Source organism: Diabrotica undecimpunctata, chromosome 7 (assembly GCF_040954645.1).
Source record: "Diabrotica undecimpunctata isolate CICGRU chromosome 7, icDiaUnde3, whole genome shotgun sequence".
Lineage (NCBI taxonomy): Eukaryota > Metazoa > Arthropoda > Insecta > Coleoptera > Chrysomelidae > Diabrotica > Diabrotica undecimpunctata.
Window position 1 is genome coordinate 84,111,454 of NC_092809.1, and position 23,141 is coordinate 84,134,594.

A 23,141-nucleotide genomic window follows, 5' to 3' on the forward strand; every position below is an offset into this window, starting at 1 on the left:
TAATAAACTAGACGAGGCTTGTAAACACCACGATATTGCATACTCTACAAGTACTGATTTATCAACTAGACACAAGGCGGATCAGATTTTAGAAAACAAAGCTTGGGATATTGTAAAATCTAAAGACACACCGTTTGGACAGAAGGCAGCTGCTTGGTTTGTTACAACAGCTATGAAAGGAAAGCGTAAGTTGGGAATGGGTCTTAGACGCAAAAAAGGTGGTTCTCTTCGTAAAAGAATAAATAAGAAAACCAGGATCATTAAAACACCAAAGAAAGGTGGATTCCTTCCCTTACTTCTCCCACTGATCGGTGCTTTATCTGCTATTGGGGGCCTTGGTACTACTATTTACAAGACCATTGGAGATGCGAAAGCTAATCGAATTAGTCTTGAAGAACAAAAACGCCATAATCTAGAAATGGAACAGAAAGGCAAAGGATTATATCTAAGACCTTATAAGGGCTATGGATTATACTTGAAGCCTTATTCAAAAAACTAAATCTTCCTCATCATGCTTTAATAAGTACTGATATAATAAAGCATGGTAAAGCTCTTCCTTTGTTTAGAGGTGTGTATATGAGAAATAATATGCCAAAAAAAAATTCATAAAAACGAGTGTGGTGTTATAAATTTAGATTCTAATCGTGAAGTCGGAACCCACTGGGTAGCTTACGCAAAATCTAAGTCTAACGTAATTTACTTTGATTCTTATGGAGATTTACCCCCTCCAAAAAGCATAATAAAGTATTTTTTAAGTAATGGCGATGTAAAAATATATTACAATTATGATAAAATCCAAAACGACTCATACAGGTGTGGTCATTACTCCTTAGATTTTCTATACAACTACTATAAATAGCAAACATTGATTGTTTACGTTTTAAAACAATGTCTTTCAACTTTACGCTTACTGGGAACGCTTCAAATCTGAGTTATAGTTTTAATCCTCCGATTTACCTTGAAGATGAATTCGATTACGAAATTGGGCTAACTAGTTTTTATAGTTTTAATAGTATTCCAAATATCGATGAAAACAATAACATTTTTCTCTGGAATATACGAAATGTTACTTATACCTATAAATTACCAAAGGGGTCTTATGAATTAGATGATATTACAAAACTTATAAAAGAAAACATGAAAAAGAGAGATAGTGATGCGACTATAGAAATTACTCCACAGATATCATCCTCCAAAGTTATAATTAATAGTAATAGAGAAATTTCATTTCTTCCCGCGAATTCTATTGGGAAATTATTTGGATTTAAATCAGGGCTACTAGCAGCAAACCAGATACATATCTCAGACAATCCAGTGGAGATTTGGGGTGCAAACGCATTATGTATTGACTGTAACATAGCATCAGGATCCTATTTAAACGGAAATCCAGTTCACATTATCTATCAGTTCTTTCCAACCGTACCAACTGGGTATAAAATAGTTGAGGTACCCCAAAATATTTTGTATTATCCAGTGAGTATTAAAACAATCTCTAACCTTACAGTAAAAATTATCAACCAAGCAGGTAAACTTGTTGACTTTGGAGAGGAGGAGGTTACTGTAAATCTACAGCTTAGAAAACGTATATAATGGTTTTAGTTTTTTCTCGCGAACCAAACATATATAAAGAGATTACCTTCTAAAAAAATAACTCCATCTCTACCAAAATCATATAAAAGGAGATTACCTTTTAAACAAATAACTCCATCTAATCGTCGCTTTCTTCAATCGTTAGGATTTTAAGTCTTGGTATAATGGAAATTCTTCACGTTACTGGTCAACCTTTTAATGATAACACTATTGAAGATTATCAGTTCCACATTTATCAACCATACATTCCTGGAAAATTGGGATACAATGATGAAATCCGTATTTCAGTACAAGATTTGGATAGTTTGACGTTTCCAGCAAATAGTTTCCTCTATATTGAGGGCAAATTAGCCACACATGACAATAAAACACCAACCAAAATAAAATTTATTAATAATAGTATAGCTTACTTGTTTCGTGAACTACGTTTTGAATTAAATGGGGTAATAATTGACTCAGTACGTGATGTAGGATTAGTATCAAGTATTAAAAACTATCTTAGCCTTAACGAAAATCAAAGCTTGCTATTGGAAAATGCTGGTTGGTTTCCAAAAATGAGTAGAATGGAAAATAATAGTGAAGTCCCTAAAAACAATGTTTTGGTGGATTCAAATGGAAACTTTAATGTGTGTATACCTTTAAGATTATTATCCGGATTCTTTGAAGATTTTAGAAAAATTATTATGAACATGAAACAAGAATTGATACTTATTCGATCAAATGATGATATTGATGCAGTAGTAAGCGAAGATGAGACTGAGCGTCCAAAAATTGACATTACTAAATTATATTGGGAGGTACCACATGTAACTCCTAGTATTCGAGAACAGTTGCGACTAAACAAAATTTCACATACAAACCAAGAACTACCTATTAAATTTCGAAGTTGGCAAATGATTGAATATCCAGCCCTAAATAACTCTACACGTCACACATGGTCAGTGCGGACTAGTACCAAAATAGAAACTCCACGACACATTGTTGTTGCTTTTCAAAATAACAGAAAATCAAAATTAAAAAAAGATATGAGTAAATTTGATCATTGCACTTTAAAGAATATTAAAGTGTTTTTAAATTCTGAAAGGTATCCCTACAATGATCTTCAACTAGATTTTAAGACTAATAGGTTTGCCAAACTATATGAAATGTTTGCCAATTTCCAGGAGAGTTATTATCACATGACCTTAAACCAACCCATATTTAATCCAATTGACTTTAAAACAATTGCTCCACGTATACACATTGACTGCTCTCGTCAAAAAGAAGTAATTCAATCCGGATCTGTTGTGCTTCGTATAGAATTTGAGACAGATGAACCAACAACCTCTGATATCTCAGCCTATTGTCTAATACTTCACGAGAAAGAATTCACATATAACCCTCTAACAAAAATTGTGAAACAATTGTAAAATATTTATATTATACAAAACAGGTGAATGCAAATTAGGGAGCACCTGTATGCAAATTAATGAGCACCTGAAAATTAGGGAGTTTATTTTAAATAGGGAGCAGCTGTATGCAAAGAGCAGGTACAGGTGTTGTAAAATTGTATCTAATGAGAGACTTCCCGTATGAGGACTGTATAAGGGTCAGGTGCTAATTATGGCATTATATGCGAAACTCTCTCATGCGCATGACTGAAAATTCTTTTAAAAATACAAATTATGCACTACACAAACTCAGTCTGTAATCATGTGCTTAATAGTAGATGTGCAAGGTTTTATTACCGAAAAAAATAAGTTTATCGTGAAAGAGTTTGCAAGTTATGATGGTCAAAAAATTAGTCATTGTTTTTTTAAACCACCATATCCGATACGATTATTGGGTTCTGAATATTATAATCAAGCTGTTTGGTTGATGAATAACCATCATGGATTGAACTGGAATCATGGATTTACACCAGTACACCAGTTCCATAATATTATCCAACATTTGACAAAAGGCGTTAATGCGGTTTATGTTAAGGGGCGAGAAAAGTCACAGTACATCAAAAAGTATAGTCTATCCCCAGTTTTGAAGTTTGATGAACAACCAGCTCTGCAGAAAATGGAGCCAAGATGTCCATATCATTCAAACAGTGGAAGTGTTTGTGCTTTAAGTAATGTATTTCAACTTTATGATACTTTTATAATGAAATAATTTTTTTTTTACATTTTGTTTTATTAATAAAAAACCTTATTAAAAAAATAGTACTTTATTCAATAACTATTACATGTTACAATTTATATTTTGAAGTGCAAGTTTACACAAATGACAACTGGATTGAGCTGGGGCGAATCCTTCTAACTCTGTTCTCCACTCAGGACGATTGAAATGAACAAAACATGGGAGACGAGTTTGAACTTCAAAATCCTGGCAAAATTTTCTGGGTAGTATAGACCATGAACGGAGAAGTTCAATTGGGTCTACAAATTTTCTTACGTAGGCTAGGCTAAAATATTCCAATTCTGTGGTCGTGAACTTGTACAACGGTTTTTTTGGATGCTCTGCCATTATGCGAGACCGGAGGCAACAATCCATCTTTAGTAAATCGGTTAATGTTCTTAAAGACCAAGTCTATCCACTTTTGCTCTTCGTATCTGGAGAGAAAAAATAGTCTTACGTCTGCTTCTGGTTTTGTTGTGTAAACTTTACCACTACGCAAGCGCATCACTCAAACACAGCTTTAAAAACTGTTTAAACATAAGTTGTTTATCTTCGTATTCACTTTTTAACTGGTTAATACGATTATTTATATGATTGATATATCTCTAGTAGATAGATAGGGTTCCTTCTGGAGCGGAAGTGACGTCACAAGTCGATCGTCAAGCGTACGTATCCTCATGGGTCAAGGCCACGCCCCCCTCGTGACGTAGGAACGTGCCTAGGGTCTCGAGGCCACGCCCCTCGACCAATGGTGACGTAGGAACGTACCTCGTGTCTCTAGACCACGCCCCTCGGCCAATGGTGGCGTAGGAACGTCCCCCCATGTCTTGCTGACCAATGGTGGACGTCCTCGTGACGTCGGAACGTGTCGTCGACCAATGGCAGCATAGCAGCGTCAGTGGTGGGAATAGCAACACCCCCAGCGACCAATGACAGCTCAGAATTTGAATAAACATCATAGAAATGGCGGTATAGCGATGAGGGACCAATGGTGACATAGTAACGCCCTCCTCGTGACGTCGGAACGTGTCGTCGACCAATGACAGCATAGCAGCGTCAGTAGTGGGAATATCAGGCCAATGGTGGCATAGTAACGCCCTCCTCGTGACGTCGGAACGTGTCGTCGACCAATGACAGCATAGCAGCGTCAGTGGTGGGAATAGCAGGCCAATGGTGACATAGTAACGCCCTCCTCGTGACGTCGGAACGTGTCGTCGACCAATGACAGCATAGCAGCGTCAGTGGTGGGAATAGCAGGCCAATGGTGGCATAGGAACGTCCCCCAATGTCTTGCTGACCAATGGAGGACGTCCTCGTGACGTCGGAACGTGTCGTCGACCAATGACAGCATAGCAGCGTCAGTGGTGGGAATAGCAGGCCAATGGTGGCATAGGAACGTCCCCCAATGTCTTGCTGACCAATGGTGGACGTCCTCGTGACGTCGGAACGTGTCGTTGACCAATGGCAGCATAGCAGCGTCAGTGGTGGGAATAGCAACACCCCCAGCGACCAATGACAGCTTAGAATTTGAATAAACAACATAGAAATGGCGGTATAGCGATGAGGGACCAATGGTGACATAGTAACACCCTCCTTGTGACGTTAGAACGTTTTCCTCGACCAATGATGCCACAGAAACGTGTCCTCGACCAATGGCGGACATCCTCGTGACGTTGGAGGCCAATGGTGTGCATCAACGGCCAATGAGAAAGACGTGCATCGACTAATGGTGGAGTCGTACCACAATATTAACGAAAAGACGCCCCCAGTCCCCCCCCATTCCCCGAAAAGACGCCCCCAGTCCCCCCATTCCTCCCGAAAAGACGCCCCCCAATAATAACGAAGCTACACGTCCAACGTAACCAATGAGAACGATGTTCAATCGCTGGTCGGTGACTGCGTTCTATGAATTGACAAAGAGAAGAAGACGAACGACAGACAAAGAGAGCAATTTTTCCTCGTATTTTTTGTAATTAAAACCTACAACCATTAGCGTAAAACTTCTAAATTTTTTCAATTTATATTTTACGAGTTACCTCGTATATATTTTATCGATTACCATAATAACAAAAATTCGTTTATTTTTCAATTTATACTTTACATGATCAGTTGAAATCTTTATAAAATAGATCTTGCTACTGAGAATAATGACATCATCGGATACGCCGGCTATTAAAAATGTCTCACGCGATCACGATATATAGCCGGAAACACGTGCACTTTGGAATTCTAGTTAATGTGAGATAAAATATATTCGCATGGAGGCAGGAAGCAGGTGCACATTCCGTTGTATTTAATAATTAAGCCCGGCATGTGATGCATAAATGAATAGTCTTACGAAATATTGCGCAACATAGTTTTAGCGTGGGAGAGGCAGTTAGATAAAGAGCAGATGCACTACATATCGTCAGTTCAATTCTGATCATCCTTCAGACAAGTTGTGTGTTTTGTGCAGCGTCAGCAATTATACAAAGTACCGTTCGGAGAAGTTCTGTGTTTGTGAAGTGCCGGCAATTATATATACAAAAGTAAGTTTTATAATACTTAACCTTTTTTATATCATTTAGAATTCATCATTATCTTTACTAATTTCCAATTCTTAATAATTTTTCTGATTTAAACATTTTATTCAAATTACTTGGTTATATTCTCCGTTCTAAAAAAAAATGTTTGTAAATAGTGCGGTATTTGTAATTTTTTGTTTCTATGAAAGTTTTGTTAGTTAAAACTATTTCATTGTTAAATTAAAAAATATACATATTATAATAGATAGAATTTTTGTAAAATAATATTGCTACTCAAAGATATTTCACTGTTAAATTAAGAAATTGCTAGTCAAAGATATGTTACTGTTAAATTAAGAAAATATATATTGTTGCAGATGGACCTAAAAAAGATTAATGCATCCTCTCTGCTTACAGAGAAGACAATCAAGCCAATTAGAAAGCTAAACAGCCTACCCGTAGGAGTACCCCAGAAGATAATTGCGGCAAGAGAAGTCGATACGAAATTTGGGAAATCCATCCTTATTGAATTAGAAAAGGAGGTGACGTTCTTGCCGCAAAGGGTGGTTGAACTCTACAGGCCGCATTTGGAACATTTCAGCGAGGGAAAGTACAGCTTGGTGTTCCGAGGAAACGTTGCCACTGGAAAGGTGCAGCCAGTCGCCTCGTTTGAAATAATAGAAAATTAGAGGATAAAAAAAAATATTGGTGAGTTTTTCATTTATTGATTTATTGCTTTTTACTTAATCATGAGTAACATTGGTGATCTTAGTAGTGACATTGTACAACATTTAATTCAAGCGCGTGATGTTTTGTTTCGAAATTATACACCGCGAGAAGCGAATATTTGGTTAAATCACATTAAAAGACATTTGACTTTGTTTACTAAAGCGATTCGGTGTGGGGACTTGGAATTAGCTAAATTACGGCAACTACAGACAAACGCGGGGCATTTAAAGACAATTAAATCGGAAATTCAAAATTTCGGTCTTCGCGTGGGTGGTGGAATTACTAAACATCGTCGGGTTAAATGGGAAGATGTAAATTCCGCATTCAAGAGTAGAATCAGAACAGGTATAATTATTAATCTAGGACACAAAGATTTAATGCAATTTTTCGGGGATTGTTTTAAGTTATTTAGAATTCGAATTAAAAACATTTTAAAAAAATTAAATATGATAAAATGTAATATGACATTATGTGGAGAATTTATTAGAAAATCAAATCAAGGAGGTTGTTGGAACTTTGATTGATCTCCAACAATTGTTCGGGAGAAAGCTTATTAAATTCCTTTCCCCGTGTGTGTACAGTACCAAATATTTTAGGACCATGGACTGTACAAGAGTTTCCTTCGATATAGATAAGCAGACTTCACGGCGATGGTTCAGTATGTGTTTGGTTTTATAGAGGTTTGTACTTAGAGAAAAATAAGCGTAATTAATCGATACTACACATTTAATACCGAGAAAATATTTACAAAGGCACTATTACTAAATAAAGAGTTCGCTTTAATAAATTGTTCATTTTTATACCGGCGTTTTAGGGGCGCGCGACTATAGAGAAAACTAAATGCACTTTTTTACCGCACTTTTGACAGTCTGTCAAATACAGTCTGTCACATAAGATAAAATTCAACATTTGTGGAAACGAAAAATAAACTGAAATTAATATAAAATGTTGTTTTTACAACATACTCGCCCCCGTTGAAGCGCTGGCTTTAACACAAATAAACAGATTATATTATGCCAAAAGTGCATGCGGAAGAAAAAATACATTACAAATATCATCTTATACTAACTTAAATTAAATCGTCATTGGGTAGAGGACACAATTTTGTAATAGAGCGCTTGAAGACTCCATCTTTAGTTTTCACCGAGGCAATTCTTACTCTCCCATCTTTTCCGGGAAAGACCTCAATAACTCTTGCTAGTACCCAATGAAGAGGAGGAGTGTTGTCTTCAATCAGCAACACGAGATCGTTAGGTTCTAGGTTTTTATGAGGGAGAAACCATTTAGGGCGATTTTGAAGTCTATTCAAATAGTCGATAGACCATTTTTTCCAAAACACTTGTTGGAGTTTGGACAAATGTTGCCATAAATTCAATCTGTTTTCAGGAATGTGGATCACATCTTTTTCAGGAAAGGACGTAAGAGATTGTCCAATCAAGAAGTGTCCAGGAGTAAGATACGTAAAATCGGAGGGGTCATTTGAAAGGGAGCAAAGAGGCCGGGAGTTGAGCACAGCTTCAATTTGACCGAGAACTGTAGTGAATTCTTCGAACGTAAGCTTAACATTGCCAAGGAGCCTACGCATATGATGCTTTGCGCTCTTTATAGCACTTTCCCAAATACCACCATGGTGAGGGGCTCGAGGAACTATAGTTTTCCAGCGAATATGAGATGAGGCCAAAAATTCCTTAATAGAACGAGAGCTTTCCATTTCCTTGAAAAACTTATAGAGTTCAAACAGCTGGTTGCGAGCACCAAGAAAGTTCGTGGCGTTGTCACTGAATATTGTTTGAGGGAGGCCTCTACGGCTAATAAAGCGTTTTAGAGCGAGAAGAAACGTCTCCGTAGAGAGGCCGGAAACGACTTCAATATGAACAGCTCGAGTCGACAAGCAAACGAAAAGAGCAATATACGATTTTAATAAAGGAGCCTTACGAAGGTTGGAAGACTTTATCTGAAAGGGGCCGCCAAAATCTAATCCGACGTGAGCGAACACTCGAGAGGAGTTTAAACGTTCTTTAGGTAGATCTGCCATGATCTGGGTAGCGGGTTTGGCACGAAACTTAAAACAAACCATACATTGGTGAGTGACCTTCTTGACTTCTCGTAGTCCATTTAAAGGCCAATATTTGAGACGAATTTGTGACAAAGTATTTTGAGGACCTGAGTGACAGAGTCTGACATGTTCTCTGTGGAGGATGAGACGAACTACACGATTTTTTGAGGGGAGGAGAAGAGGGTATCTTTGATCAAAGGTAACGTCTGAGTTTCTGAGGCGACCTCCCACCCGGAGCATTTCATTCTCATCCAAAAAGGGATTTAGGGGTAAAAGACACTTATTAGATAGAGTTTTACCTTTCTTAAGCTCAGAAATCTCACTCGAGAAGTTGGAATACTGAAGCATCTTAATAATCTTAAGTTCAGCGTTTTGAAGTTCGCTGACTTCAAGGGTATTAGTTAACTTGCGAGAAAGCGGTTTAGCATTATTAGCAAATCTAAACATATAGGCTAAAGTTCTTACAAACTTTGAAAAATTGGAGAACCTATCAGAAAGTGAGGTGAAGAAATCTATTTGATCATTTCGAGCGTGGAGAATGATTTTCCTTTCTTCAGGCAACTTGGAAGTATACCCCTTTGGGTTGTATTTCAATAAATACAACCGAAGTTGATTTAAAAATGGAGGACCATGAAACCATAAGGACGAATTTATTAATTCAGAGGGTAGCATTCCTCGGGAGAGTATGTCGGCAGGATTCTCTTTGGATCGTACGTGCCTCCAGTGAGCATTAGGAGAATTATCTAAAATTTGTGCAACCCTATTTGCTACAAATTGGGTCCAACGAGAAGGATGTGAACGAAGCCAAGCGAGAACAATTTCTGAATCCGACCACATATTTATAGAGTCTAATTGAGATAACTTTTCTTTAACAATATTAGCAATCTTTGCTGTGAGTTTACTACACAATAGAGCACCCATGAGTTCCAATCTTGGAAGGGTCAAGGGTTTTAACGGAGCAATGCGACTCTTAGATGCTAGAAGGGAACAAGACACCTGTTCTGATTTATAGGTCACACGTAAGTAGATACAAGCTCCATAAGCCTTTAAACTTGCATCTGAGAATGAGTGAATCTCAACACCAGTGATTTCTTGACTTAAAAAGAGACATCTAGGTATACTTAAGTCCTTAAAATGAGAGAGACTGCTAATAAAACTTAGCCATTCATGTAACGTATCTGCGTCAATGGTATCGTTCCAACTGATTTTGGAAATCCAAATCTTTTGCATTATAAGCTTAGCGATAACTGTAACGGGATTAATAAGACCTTGAGGATCAAATATTTGGGCAATAATTGACAGTACTTCTCTCTTAGTGTATGAGTTCTTTAGGGTGAAATCTGGAAGAGAGATTAAAAACGTGTCAAGAACAGGATTCCAGCATAAACCTAAAACCTTATTAGAGCAATTATCTGGAGCTATGACATAAGAAGAGTTTGAAGAGAGAGAAGAAATGTTTTTTAGAAACGAGTCCGAGTTAGAACACCATTTATGTAGAGAAATACATGCTGTTCCAAGTAAACTAGTTAATTCCTTGTGAGCTTTGAGGAGAATTTGCTCATCATTAGCACCGTAGAGAATGTCATCAATATAACAATTATTTTGAAGAGCGTCACTGGCCAGGGGATATTCAGTTTGATGAGTATTTGCCAGTTCCATTAAACAGCGAGTACTCTGAAAACTGGCGCTTTTAGTTCCATATGTAACTGTTTGCAATTCCAGGCACTCAATATCTTTTTCCGGGGAGTCACGCCAAAGTATGTTTAACAGAAAGGTTTGATCAGGATTGATTTTAACCTGTCTCTACATCTTTTGTATATCAGTTGTGAAAACAAAGGAATATAATCGAAAGCGTAGCAAAATATCAAAAAGTTCCGGTTGAAGAGTGGGACCTTTGAGTAGGATATCATTTAACGAGTAACTACTAGAGCTTTTCATCGAACCATCGAAAACAACCCTAAGTTTTGTTGTTAAGGATTCTTCCTTTACTACACAGTGATGCGGGAGAAAATATTTATTTTCTAAATTTTCATTAGTAAGAGAGAGAGGGACTATTCTAGCATGTTCGAGAAAAAGATATTCACTAATGAACGACTTATATTGAGCGTATGTATTTTCATTTTTTAAGAGCCTATTTTCTAAATTAATAAATCTCTTTAAAGCTACTTTAAAAGATTCACCTAATTTTTTATGCGCATTTTCGCAGACAAGTGGTAGGTTTACTTGAAAACGACCCGAAGGTAAAATACGAGTGGTTTTATTAAATATTTGTTCAGCCAATTCCTCATCGGGGGTTAATTTACTGACGTGGGGAACTTCTTCAATTTCGAAAAATTGTTGTATCAATTTATCTAAATTATTCTCTTCGGATTCGGACTGAACAAAGAGAGAAACATTTGACTGAGAAATAGCCAAGTTTGAACTCCGATGAAAGACATGAGGGGGAATAGTACCAAAAATATTATAACCTAAGTGGGTATTCTGAAGAATGGGAAGATTCTTTCCTAAACGAATGAATCCATCAGTCAATAATTCGCTATAGATGTCGCCAGCTAGAAGCAAATCAATTTTACCAGGAACAGAGTACGAGGGATCTGCGAGAGTGAGATTAGGTGCAACATTTATTTTGCTTCTATCTAGGGTAGCTTTAGGAAGCCTACAGGTTATACTATCAAGTACAGCAAAAGAAGTTTTGAAACTTCTATCCTTCACATTATAGGGAAAAAATTCTATGTTAATCATTTGATTTGACATTGAGGTGTTTTCGGATATGGTTGATATCTGTAACTGTTTAAAATAAGGGGTGAGGTTTAACTTCTCAACCAAATCACGAGAAATGAACGAATGTTGACTCCCATTATCTAGGAGCGCCCTGGCATGCATAGGTCTGCCATCTTTAGAATACACTGTCACTAAAGCGGTAGCCAACAATACATCACTTTTAACTGATAAAGCAGAGAGAGAAGTGGCTGTATGAGAATCTGCAGTGTTTTGTACTTCTAAAGGAGGTTTGAACGAACTGGTAGAAGCTTCGTTTTGGGTATGAGAATTATATGAAGGCGGAGTAGATGTGTGAGCAACACGACTGGAAGAGCCTTGAGACTGTTTGGGAGCTTGAGCGTTGCGATCAATCGAGAAAGATTGCCTATTCGTGTTCCTAGAGGAAGAGACATTTTCAGAGGTACTATGCAAGAGCGAGTGATGTCTTTTCTTACATATACTACATGAGCGTGAAGAGTTGCAATCTTGAGAAAAATGTTTATTACCCAAACAATTCCAACAAAGTTTCTTACCTTTTACAAAATTAAATCTTTCCTGTAAAGAGAGACATTTAAAATCATTACACTGATAAATTTTATGAGAATTACTTTTACAACATATACAATTAGTATCCGAAAACGAGTTTGTTTGTAAATTAACTGATGAAAACAAAGATGTTTTTAATTGAGGTTTATTAAATTTTTTATCATTATCAGAAACGTTTAATTTTTCTTGTATATCACATTTTTTCTCGAGAAAACTAAAAAACTGTGAGAGAGTAGGTAAAGCCTTTGAATCTATTTCATACTCAAATGACCTATGCGTCGCGAAATCTAATTTTTGTAAAAATACTTCGATCAATAGTAAATCCCAATGTTCGATAGGTACAGACATATTTTTAAGAGCAAGTAAAGTTTGTTTACAAAGAGTTAAAAATTCTCGTAATGATTTTGCGTTACTTTTAGCTAAAGATGGAGCCTTTAACAATTTTTGGATGTGTAAACTAATCACACGCGATTTATTTTCGTATCTATTCTTAAGCGTGTCCAAAGCTATCCGGAAATTTTCTTCTACAACTTCTATATTTTCTATCAAATGTAAAGGTTCATTTTTTAAGAAAGATTTCAGATATATAAATTTTTGCACATTGTTTAGCTCCACATTATTGATTATTAGCGTTTCAAATAGCTGATAAAACGCGTTCCAATCGGCGAAGTTTCCTGAGAATACCTGCATCGTGATTTCCGGCAACCTAACCTTAGCAGTGGCTACAGTTGGTGGAGTAGAGTTTGAGCTGAGCGAGTGGGAGGGTAACTTTAAGGCTTCTATCTTATGCTGCAGTCCAGCTAGTGTAGAAAAGTATTTTTCCTCCATCAGTACCCTGTCTTCTGTTTCAGAATCGGTTTCATCGATTTCTTCAATCTGATCCATCACGTCTTCATATTTCAGATAACATGTTTTCAATTCGGTGTGTCTGAGTTGAAACTGGAGACCGTCAGTTTCTGCATCTGCGTTTTCTAGTAACCAGTTCGCTATTCTGGTAATCTTGGCCTTCAGTGGTTTTCTCTTCTTCTTGAGATCTTCCATTTTGACTTTAACAAAAGGTACTACTACAAAAACAAATGCCTAAGGCCGTGCAAACACCGAATTCTTTAGAGAAATTAATGTTTATATTATATACTAATATCTGTATCACACGGCGAAAATAGAGTCAATAATGTTTATATTATAATAACCTGTAGAGCACACAACGAGAATAGAGTCAATAATGTTTATATCATATAATAACATATGTAGCACACGGCGAGAGAGTTTATAGTTTATTAAAACGCGATAAATGTCTTAAATTACACTGAGAGTTTACTTTTCAATTAAATTTTTCGCACACGCGGTAAATGTCTACAAATGTCTACTAATAAATTTTTTAAAGAGATAGTCTTTTTGAAAAGCGGTTCACTTTGTGCATAAGCGAAATTATAATATGGAAAAATCTCACCCAATTTGTCCAGTAGTTTACAGCAACAGGCACAAACACCAGATAAAATTCACTTCTGTCCTTTTGTTTTAGAGTTTATCGCGACACATTAGTCTTTTCGAGGGTCTTTTAATCACATTTATATAAATATGCAAACCTAAGAGTAAAGTACAAATAACGCGATCACCAAACACAAAATCCGGCTCGAAGGACCAAAAATAATGTTGGAACTTTGATTGATCTCCAACAATTGTTCGGGAGAAAGCTTATTAAATTCCTTTCCCCGTGTGTGTACAGTACCAAATATTTTAGGACCATGGACTGTACAAGAGTTTCCTTCGATATAGATAAGCAGACTTCACGGCGATGGTTCAGTATGTGTTTGGTTTTATAGAGGTTTGTACTTAGAGAAAAATAAGCGTAATTAATCGATACTACACATTTAATACCGAGAAAATATTTACAAAGGCACTATTACTAAATAAAGAGTTCGCTTTAATAAATTGTTCATTTTTATACCGGCGTTTTAGGGGCGCGCGACTATAGAGAAAACTAAATGCACTTTTTTACCGCACTTTTGACAGTCTGTCAAATACAGTCTGTCACATAAGATAAAATTCAACATTTGTGGAAACGAAAAATAAACTGAAATTAATATAAAATGTTGTTTTTACAACAGAGGTGATATTAACCAATTTAAATATTTTAATACCAAAAACGAAGCCATAGACGCAGGAACGGACTTGGTTTTATGGTTTCACACAAACATAGTCGATAAATTAATGTCTAAGCTATCGGAATTTGAAGAAACGGGATCAGGGTGGGCTTTGAAAAAAATAGTTTCTTTAGAAGTCAATATAAATAAATATGAAGTGGGAAATGGAGCTTCGTCGTTCATTAGACTACCAGAACAAATCCAAAAGAAGCACGCATGTATTAATATCAAAAACGATGATGAAGCATGCTTTTTTTGGAGCATAGTTTCAGCGATTTATCCAGCTAAATGCAGTTCAGATCGTACATCTTCATATCCACATTATGCGACTGTCTTAAATATCGATGGGCTAGAGACACCTATGACTATAAAGGGTATTTCAAAATTTGAAAAGTTAAATAATATTTCTGTAAACGTATACGGGCTAGAAATGAATGTTGCTAAAGAGAGAACATTTTACGTAACAACGCCGGTAAGGCTATGCAAAACCAAATTAACTAAACATGTAAATTTATTGATTGTACAAGATAAATATTTTCCAAAATTGAATGACTACGAAGCACCTATGGCTCACGATGAATCTGTAGAAATTAAGTATCATTATTGCATGATTAAAGATATGTCTCGACTTATGTCCAGGCAGTTAAGTAAGAACCGTAATAAAAAAATTTTATGTGATAGGTGTTTGAATTATTTTAGTAGTTTTGACAGATTAAATGATCATGCAAAATACTGTGAGAAAATTAATGAATGTAAAGTTTCTTTTCCATCATATCAGAATGTTGAATTTAAAAATCATATTTATAAACAAACAACTCCTTTTGTAGTCTATGCCGATTTTGAGTCAATGTTGAACAAAGTTAAAAACAGTCCATTAAAATGCAAAACAATTAAGTATCAGCAGCATAAAGCCTTTAGTGCAGGTTATTACGTAAAATGCTCTTACGATGAATCTCTGTCGTTTTACCGAAGTTACGCAGGTGAAGATTGCATGGAGTGGTTTGCCAAGGAAATGACGTTGTTGGCGGCATTTGTGCAAGGAAAATTTAAAGATATTGTACCTATGAATGTCACACCCAGTTTTAATGCATCTAATTGTCACATTTGCGAAAAAACGTTTTCAGATAAGGATGTAATTGTTCGTGATCATGACCATTTTACCGGAGATTTTCGAGGACTCGCACACCAAGTGTGTAACTTAAATTTCAAAAAACTTTTCGTTGTCCCAATTTTTTTTCATAATCTTAGCGGTTACGATTCGCATATGATGATTAGAGATCTTGCGAAAAATGGTAGTATCAGCTTACTACCAATAAATAAGGAAAAGTATATTTCATTTACAATATACGATTCTGAGGTCAGTATTAAGTTGAGGTTCGTTGATTCACTGAGATTTTTAAATTCATCATTGGACAAGTTGGCTGCCACATTGCAACCTGAGGATTTAAGATATTTAGCTAGCGAATTTCCAAATACCACTCCCGAACAAATGGAATTATTGAAACGAAAAGGCATATTCCCATACGAATATATTGAGTCTTTCAATAAATTGAATGAAACGCAACTACCATCAATTGATAAATTTTACAGCTCATTATCGGGTGAACACATCTTCAAAAATATGTATCATCATGCTCAGAATGTTTGGCAGTAATTCGGTATTAAAAATATTTTGGAATATAGTATGTTGTACATGAAAACTGATATTATGTTACTGACTTGCATTTTTGAAAATTTTCGACAAAAATGTCGAAGTACATACAGTCTTGATCCTGCATGGTACTATACCATGCCTGGATTTTCTTGGGATGCAATGCTTAAATATACTGGATGTAAACTTGAACTGCTGAATGATATCGATAAAATCATGTTTATTGAGAAAGCTATCCGAGGTGGTATAAGTCAAGTAAGTAATCGGTATTCTGAGGCAAATAACAAATACATGCATAATTATGATCCATCAAAGCCTAGTAAATATGTGCTATATTTAGATGTCAACAATTTGTATGGTTGGGCAATGTCTCAATTCTTACCATATGGGGGTTTCGAGTGGGTCGATACCAATATTGATGTCTTGTCTATTCCTGACGATGGAGATACAGGATACATACTACTGTTGCCGAGAGGGGGCGTTTGGGCCTGTAGGACCCATCGCCGGCTCTGCGGACTTCTTCCTGTCCTCGGAATTAGACCGGGTGTTGACCATCTTTGCTTGTCACTGATAAAATGGTTTAATACTTCTACTGGTATAAAATATCGGTTACCGTGACAAGTATCTGTTATAGGTAACAGTTCCAAGGAGCAGTTACAAAATAACAGATCAAAAATAGAAAACAGAACAGGTAAAATAGTCTAAGTATTCCTTGACTTACGGAAGGAATAACTTAGTAAACAAGAAAAATAAAATGGTATAAAAGTACAATGCAAAGAAAATGTTTCTAAGTGTTTCTTGACTTACGGAAGAAACAACTTAGAATGAAAAGTAAAATACACAAGATAAAAGAATAGAAAAATGCAGAAATATTCCTAAGTGTTTCTTGTCTTACGGAAGAAACAACTTAGGACAGAAATACAGATAAATGAAATATGTAAATATGAAACAAGGTATGGAAATATTTCTAAGTGTTTCTTGACTTACGGAAGAAACAACTTAGAGTGAAAATAAACAAAAGAATCAAATATGGAAAAATAAGAATACAAATACTTATAAGTGTTTCTTGACTTACGGAAGAAACGACTTACAAATACGAAAAATCAAATACAGAAAAGATGTGGAAATATTGCTAAGTGTTTCTTGACTTACGGAAGAAACAACTTAGCATAAAATAGAAAATGAAAGTGACAAATGTATTAAGTATTTTCTTAACTTAAGAAAGAAAATATCTTAAATAAAATATCGGAAATAATAATGCAACAATGATTATGAAAATATTTCTAAGTGTTCTTTTGACTTACCGTAAAAGAACGGCTTAGACAAACAATTAAAATAACAAGTCAAATATTCAGAGAAATATTTCTAAGAGTTCTTTGACTTACCGGAAAGAACTACTTAGACAAAGTACAAATCAAAATATAAAATAGAAAAGCAAGATAAATATTTCTAAGTGTTCTTAACTTACGGAAGAACAACTTAGACACAAAATACAACAAAAATAAACAATCAAAAATATTCAAATAAAATATAAAACAATCAGTACATGAACAAATATAGATCAATTTAATATTCTAACCTGAAAAGGTCCGAATATACAATAATGCTAAAATAAAAATGGTATATAGAAAATCAGAAATAAAACAATAACTTAGTTGGAACAATAATAGCACCGACTAGGTCTACAGTAGAAGAGGCAAGCTCGACTGACCGATGAGAGAAAATCCACCTGCTTTTATGTAAAACAAATCCTTTGTTTTACGTAGCGAAAGTGGAATTTCCCTGCATCGAATCAATTAGAAATTTGGATTTGGCCAACCTTGGAATTCCCAAGTGTTTTAACCGATATCCAAATTCCTTGATGCGTCGAGGACATCCCCCCTCCTCTGAAAGACCTAACGGTGCTAAAAAAATTTATTAATAAAAAAAAATCAAACAATACAATAATACAAAAAGTCCTTAACCTAAAAAAAAGAAATACAATACAAAGAAATACAATTCAAACTTACGCTAGCGACTAAGATATGTTACACTTAACTATTATAATAATCAGATGGCCCAGGTGGTCCCGGTGGTCCAGGTGGTCCAGGTGTTTCGGCCAGGCTACTTAATTCACCCGGCTGGGGCCTTACGACGTTTCAGAACACGTAGAGTTACTCGATTCACCCTGGTGTCTGTAACGTTTCGTAACAGGGCCCCGTTATCCTCAGCTGTTCTGGCAGGGCTACTTTATTCACCCTGAGGAAGGTCTTACGACGTCGTGAAGATATAAGGTTACTCAGTTCACCTTGATATCTACACGTGTCGTAATAAACCTTAATCCTGCTCTGGAGGTTCGTCCCTAGGTGGAGGAGCAGCGCGGATGTCATCTACATGGATGGTCCTATTCACGTCCCGGTCGCGGTGTATCTCATAGGTATGATCGCCTAGCACCTTCAGGATCGTGTGTGGTCCCGTCCATGTCGGTCCGAAGTTCCCTCGGACGTGGTTCCTCACCATGACCTGCTCTCCTTCGATGAACCTCCTGGCGGGTGGAGCGTTAGGGTTGTCAGGAAACATGTTCCTCGCATATACAGTGGCCTTTTGAACCGCTCTGGCAACCCTTTCGTCTCGTCTGGCTGCGGTGTTTGCCAGACGATGCTCACGCTGTGTTTCTTCTGCGCGCCGTGGCAGATAGCCTAGCAGAAGTTCAGCGGGTGTTTCCTGGGTGGCCTCGTTCCTCCGTGTCCTTAGGCTGAACATGATGTCAGCCAGGTAGGATTCTCATTTCGGATCATTTGCAGTTTTGCATCGGGCGCGGAGTCCCTTTTTGAGCTCCTGAGCTCGGCGTTCAACCGGGTTGGCCCTCTGGTGGAAGATAGGGCTAAATTCGGCTTTGATGTTGTGCCGTCTCAAGAATCTCTCCCATGCATCTGTCCGAAATTGGGCTGCGTTGTCCGTGATGAGGGTGGTAGGTTTCCCCCAGCGGCCGCAGATTTCCTCCTGGAGGAACTGGATGATATCCCGGCTTTTTGTAGATTGGACGCATCGATATTCCACCCAGTTGCTCAAGCAATCTGTCGCCAAGAGGATGTAGCGGTTGCGTGTTCCTCTGGCTGGTGGATATGGTCCCAAAATGTCGAAGGACACTCTCTCCCAGGGGTTGGCGGGTTCCCTGGGCATCACAGGAGCTGCTGGTTGTCGTGGAGCAGCTTTGGTCCTCAAGCAGGTCAGGCAGGACTTGACGTAGGCGCGAACATCCTTTGATAATGTGGGCCAGTAATAGATATTTTTAATGGCCCGGATGGTCTCGTCTTGTCCTGGGTGGTTGGCCTCCTCTGAGTCGTGATAGACCTTCATCACGTTCTTCCGGAGGGATGGGGGTACTATCAGCGTCCTGTGGTCTGGTCCAGCGTTGTAGTAAGCGGCGTTATCGACTAGTGTGAATTCACGGAGAAGGTTTTCTTCGACTTCGTTCCGTGGTCCACGTCCGGAGATCTCTAGGTAGCGTCTCCGAAACCGCTGCATACCGTGGTGTGTCTGGTGGCTTCTCCGGATTTTATCCTGGAGTGGTAGGTCAACCAGATCATCTAGGATGGGGTTGGTGTCTTCATCCTCGTCGACGTCCTCCATCATACATAGTAGAGGAAAGGACTCGTCTTCCTCCACGTCCGTTGTAGGCCAGCTAAGTCGCACCACTTCCTCGTCTTGGTCAGCTTCTTCTTCTCTCTCCGTGGTTGGGTTCCTGGACAAGTGGTCAGGGAGTTCGTTCTCCTTCCCTGGGATATGTATCACGGTGAAGTTGAACTCCTGAAGTAGCAAGGCCCATCGGGATAGTTTGGCCTTGTCTTCCTTGAACCGATGAAGCCACAGGAGAGCCTGACTGTCGGTGTACAGCGTGAAGTGCTGATCCTGGAGGAAGTGCTTGTACCTCTTGAGTGCCCAAACTAATGCGAGGCACTCTTTCTCGTTAATATGGTAACGGGTTTCTGCTGGTTTTAACTTCGTGGAGGCATATGCGATGACTCTTTTGTCGTCTTGGGTTCCTTGGAACAGGACTGCGCCCATGCCGACATCGGAGGCATCCGTCTGGAGGCAGAAGGGTTTGGACGCGTCTGGTCGGTGGAGTAGGAGATCTCCCTCGATTTCGATCTTGAGACGTTGGAAGGCGGCTTCTGCGGCGTCGTTCCAGTGCATCCGTCTCTTATTACCCTTGGTGAGGTCCGTCAAGGGTGTTATGATGTCCGAAAATCGAGGGATGAAATCCCTTAACCAGTTGGCTGTCCCGATGAAGCTTCGCAGTTGCTTCATCGTCCGTGGAGTGTCGAAGCCTTTGATTTTCTCCACATGCTTCTCCAGAGGTTGGGTGTTGGCAGAGGTGATTTTGTGTCCTAGGTACTCCAGTTCGTCTGCTGCGAATTTACACTTTTTTAGGGATGCCCATAGTCCGTGTGTCCGAAGTCTCTCTAGAACCAGGCGGAGGTGGTTCTGGTGTTGGGTCCAGTCTTCTGAATAGATGATAATATCATCCATGTATACCTTGATGAAAACATCGATGTATCCTGCGAAGACTGAAGTCACGAGCTTCTGGAACACAGCTGGTCCGTTCTTGAGGCCGAAGGGCATCACCGTAAATTCGTATGAGGACCCGTCAGGCAGGCTGAACGCTGTCTTCGGGCTGGAGTCCTTGTGCAGTGGGACTTGCCAAAATCCACTCTTCAGATCTAAGGTGGTGAAGATCTGAGCCGTGCCAATCTCTTTGATGGAGTCGTGGATTGGTGGCATGCTGGAGGCTTCGTCGATGGTCACGTTGTTAAGCTTCCTATAGTCTACGCAGAAACGGGGGGTGCCATCCTTCTTGGTTACAATAACCACCGGGCTATTGTAAGGAGATTTGCTGGGGCGGATGACTCTTGCGGCTAGCATCTCTCTCACCTCCTTGGCCATTATCTGCTTCTTCTCCGTAGAATATTTATAGGGCTTAACGTTGATAGGCGTGGCGTCGGTCACTTCGATTTTTATTTCGGTGGCCTTGGTGGTCGGCTGACGTAGACGGTCGTCGAAAACGTCATCGTACTCTTGAATCAACTTTTCAACTTGTTGCAAAGCGAAGGATGGAGCTTGATGGGGTTCCAGCCGCTGCGTCCTGGATTGCCTTTTTGCTGGGTTCTTCCAGTAAATGGTGGTTCTGCAGGTGGTACCGACGTGTAGACATTTACGTGGTATGTCTACATTGGCCTCTTCCTGTTCCAACCAAGGCATCCCCAACACAACGTCGTGGTTCAAGTCCTCCATAACCACGCAGTTGACGGTTGAATCCAGAGTCTCGACGTTAATCTTGACTTCAGCAGTCCCTAGGGTGCGGGACGTGCTGCCCGTGCACGCCAGCTGAACCAATCCTGATCCTCGTTGCAGGTCCTGTCTCTGGATCAATCTCTGGTGAATGAAGTTCCCAGATGCACCGGTGTCGACTAAGATCTTCACACGTTGTCCGTTGATCCTTCCATGGAGTTGGGGGAGGCCTGTCGTCGAGGGTCGTGTCTGAATCGGGTTCAGTTGGGGCACCATCTTCACAACAGGGTTTAGTTGGCGCCCCTGTTGGCGTTTCCCTGGTTCTGAGGTAGTGGAGGTGGTGGTTGGCTCATCGGTGGCATCCTGGACTGTCTGTTGGGGTTCCTCCATTCCTCGATCGCTTCAGGGTGGCGTGGTGTGTTGTTTTGACGTGGGGGACGGTAGTGCTGTCGCTGTCGGGATTGTTGCTGGGATTGATGTTGGGGTTTGTTAGCGACGGTGTTCCGGCGGGTATCAGCTTCCATTCCTTGGGCTATTGTTAGGAGGTCCTCCTCGGTCTTTGGAATGTTCACTCGTAGGCAGATCGCGATGTCGGGTCTCAGTTGGTTTACGATGGTGATACACCTCTGGTCCTCAGGGGTGTATGGTGCGAGACGTCTGAATAAGGCTGCTTTACCGTTGATAAAGTCCTCCGTGGGTTCATCCTTCCGTTGATGTTCTCCATGAAGTTTCGACGTGAGGGCTGAGAGCAAAGCGGGGTCGTTGTACTTCCTCAGGAGACGGTCTCGGAAGGTGTCGTACGGTAGGTCTGTGTGGGAAAACTTCTGGGCCCATTTCTTCGCGTCGCCGTGGAGTGAGTTGTCGATGAGGTAATCTATCCAATTGTCCTCGTCCACGTCGTATTTTGTCAAGAAGGTCTCGGCTTTGGTTAGAAAGCTGAGAGGGTTTTCAGTGTCCCGGCCTGAGAACTGAGGGGGCTTCATATATGAAATCCTGGGCTTCGGTGGCTCAGGATGAGGCATCTGGGGTGTGGTGCCTTGAGTGGTCGATAGGGCCGTCATCGCTTGCATAAGGGCAGAGATGAAGTCAGCTGTGGAAGGCTGGCTCGAAGACGGTCCTGGGGTCGTGGATTCGGTTTTAGTGGGTTGGGCGCCATGTTGCCGAGAGGGGGCGTTTGGGCCTGTAGGACCCATCGCCGGCTCTGCGGACTTCTTCCTGTCCTCGGAATTAGACCGGGTGTTGACCATCTTTGCTTGTCACTGATAAAATGGTTTAATACTTCTACTGGTATAAAATATCGGTTACCGTGACAAGTATCTGTTATAGGTAACAGTTCCAAGGAGCAGTTACAAAATAACAGATCAAAAATAGAAAACAGAACAGGTAAAATAGTCTAAGTATTCCTTGACTTACGGAAGGAATAACTTAGTAAACAAGAAAAATAAAATGGTATAAAAGTACAATTTAAAGAAAATGTTTCTAAGTGTTTCTTGACTTACGGAAGAAACAACTTAGAATGAAAAGTAAAATACACAAGATAAAAGAATAGAAAAATGCAGAAATATTCCTAAGTGTTTCTTGTCTTACGGAAGAAACAACTTAGGACAGAAATACAGATAAATGAAATATGTAAATATGAAACAAGGTATGGAAATATTTCTAAGTGTTTCTTGACTTACGGAAGAAACAACTTAGAGTGAAAATAAACAAAAGAATCAAATATGGAAAAATAAGAATACAAATAC

General features: G+C 38.9%; 3 protein-coding genes across 3 annotated transcripts; 1 reads left to right on the forward strand and 2 right to left on the reverse strand.

The window, feature by feature from the left end:
• The first annotated feature begins 1,754 nt into the window (after nucleotides 1-1,754).
• LOC140446504 (uncharacterized) lies at nucleotides 1,755-2,999 on the forward strand. Its single transcript, XM_072539059.1, has one exon. It carries the CDS (start codon nucleotides 1,755-1,757, stop codon nucleotides 2,997-2,999), a length of 1,245 nt encoding a protein of 414 aa, XP_072395160.1.
• Nucleotides 3,000-8,037: 5,038 nt separating this feature from the next.
• On the reverse strand, nucleotides 8,038-10,683 carry LOC140446505 (uncharacterized). The gene has a single exon (XM_072539060.1). The coding sequence runs from the start codon at nucleotides 10,681-10,683 to the stop codon at nucleotides 8,038-8,040; it is 2,646 nt and encodes an 881-aa protein (XP_072395161.1).
• Nucleotides 10,684-10,827: 144 nt separating this feature from the next.
• LOC140446506 (uncharacterized) lies at nucleotides 10,828-13,371 on the reverse strand. The gene is made up of 2 exons (XM_072539062.1): nucleotides 12,637-13,371; nucleotides 10,828-12,339 (listed from the first exon to the last, which is right to left on the reverse strand). The coding sequence occupies exons 1-2, from the start codon at nucleotides 13,369-13,371 to the stop codon at nucleotides 10,828-10,830; spliced, it is 2,247 nt and encodes a 748-aa protein (XP_072395163.1).
• Nucleotides 13,372-23,141: the final 9,770 nt, after the last annotated feature.

Excerpts from the sequence above, each read along its gene's own strand:
- LOC140446505 (XM_072539060.1), bottom strand. The coding sequence starts at position 10,683 with ATGGAACTGGCAAATACTCATCAAACTGAATATCCCCTGGCCAGTGAC.
- LOC140446506 (XM_072539062.1), bottom strand. The coding sequence starts at position 13,371 with ATGGAAGATCTCAAGAAGAAGAGAAAACCACTGAAGGCCAAGATTACC. Across the intron at positions 12,340-12,636 it reads GGGATTTACTATTGATCGAA|GAAAGATTTAATTTTGTAAA; the intron begins GTATTTTTACAA and ends CTCTCTTTACAG.
- LOC140446504 (XM_072539059.1), top strand. The coding sequence starts at position 1,755 with ATGGAAATTCTTCACGTTACTGGTCAACCTTTTAATGATAACACTATT.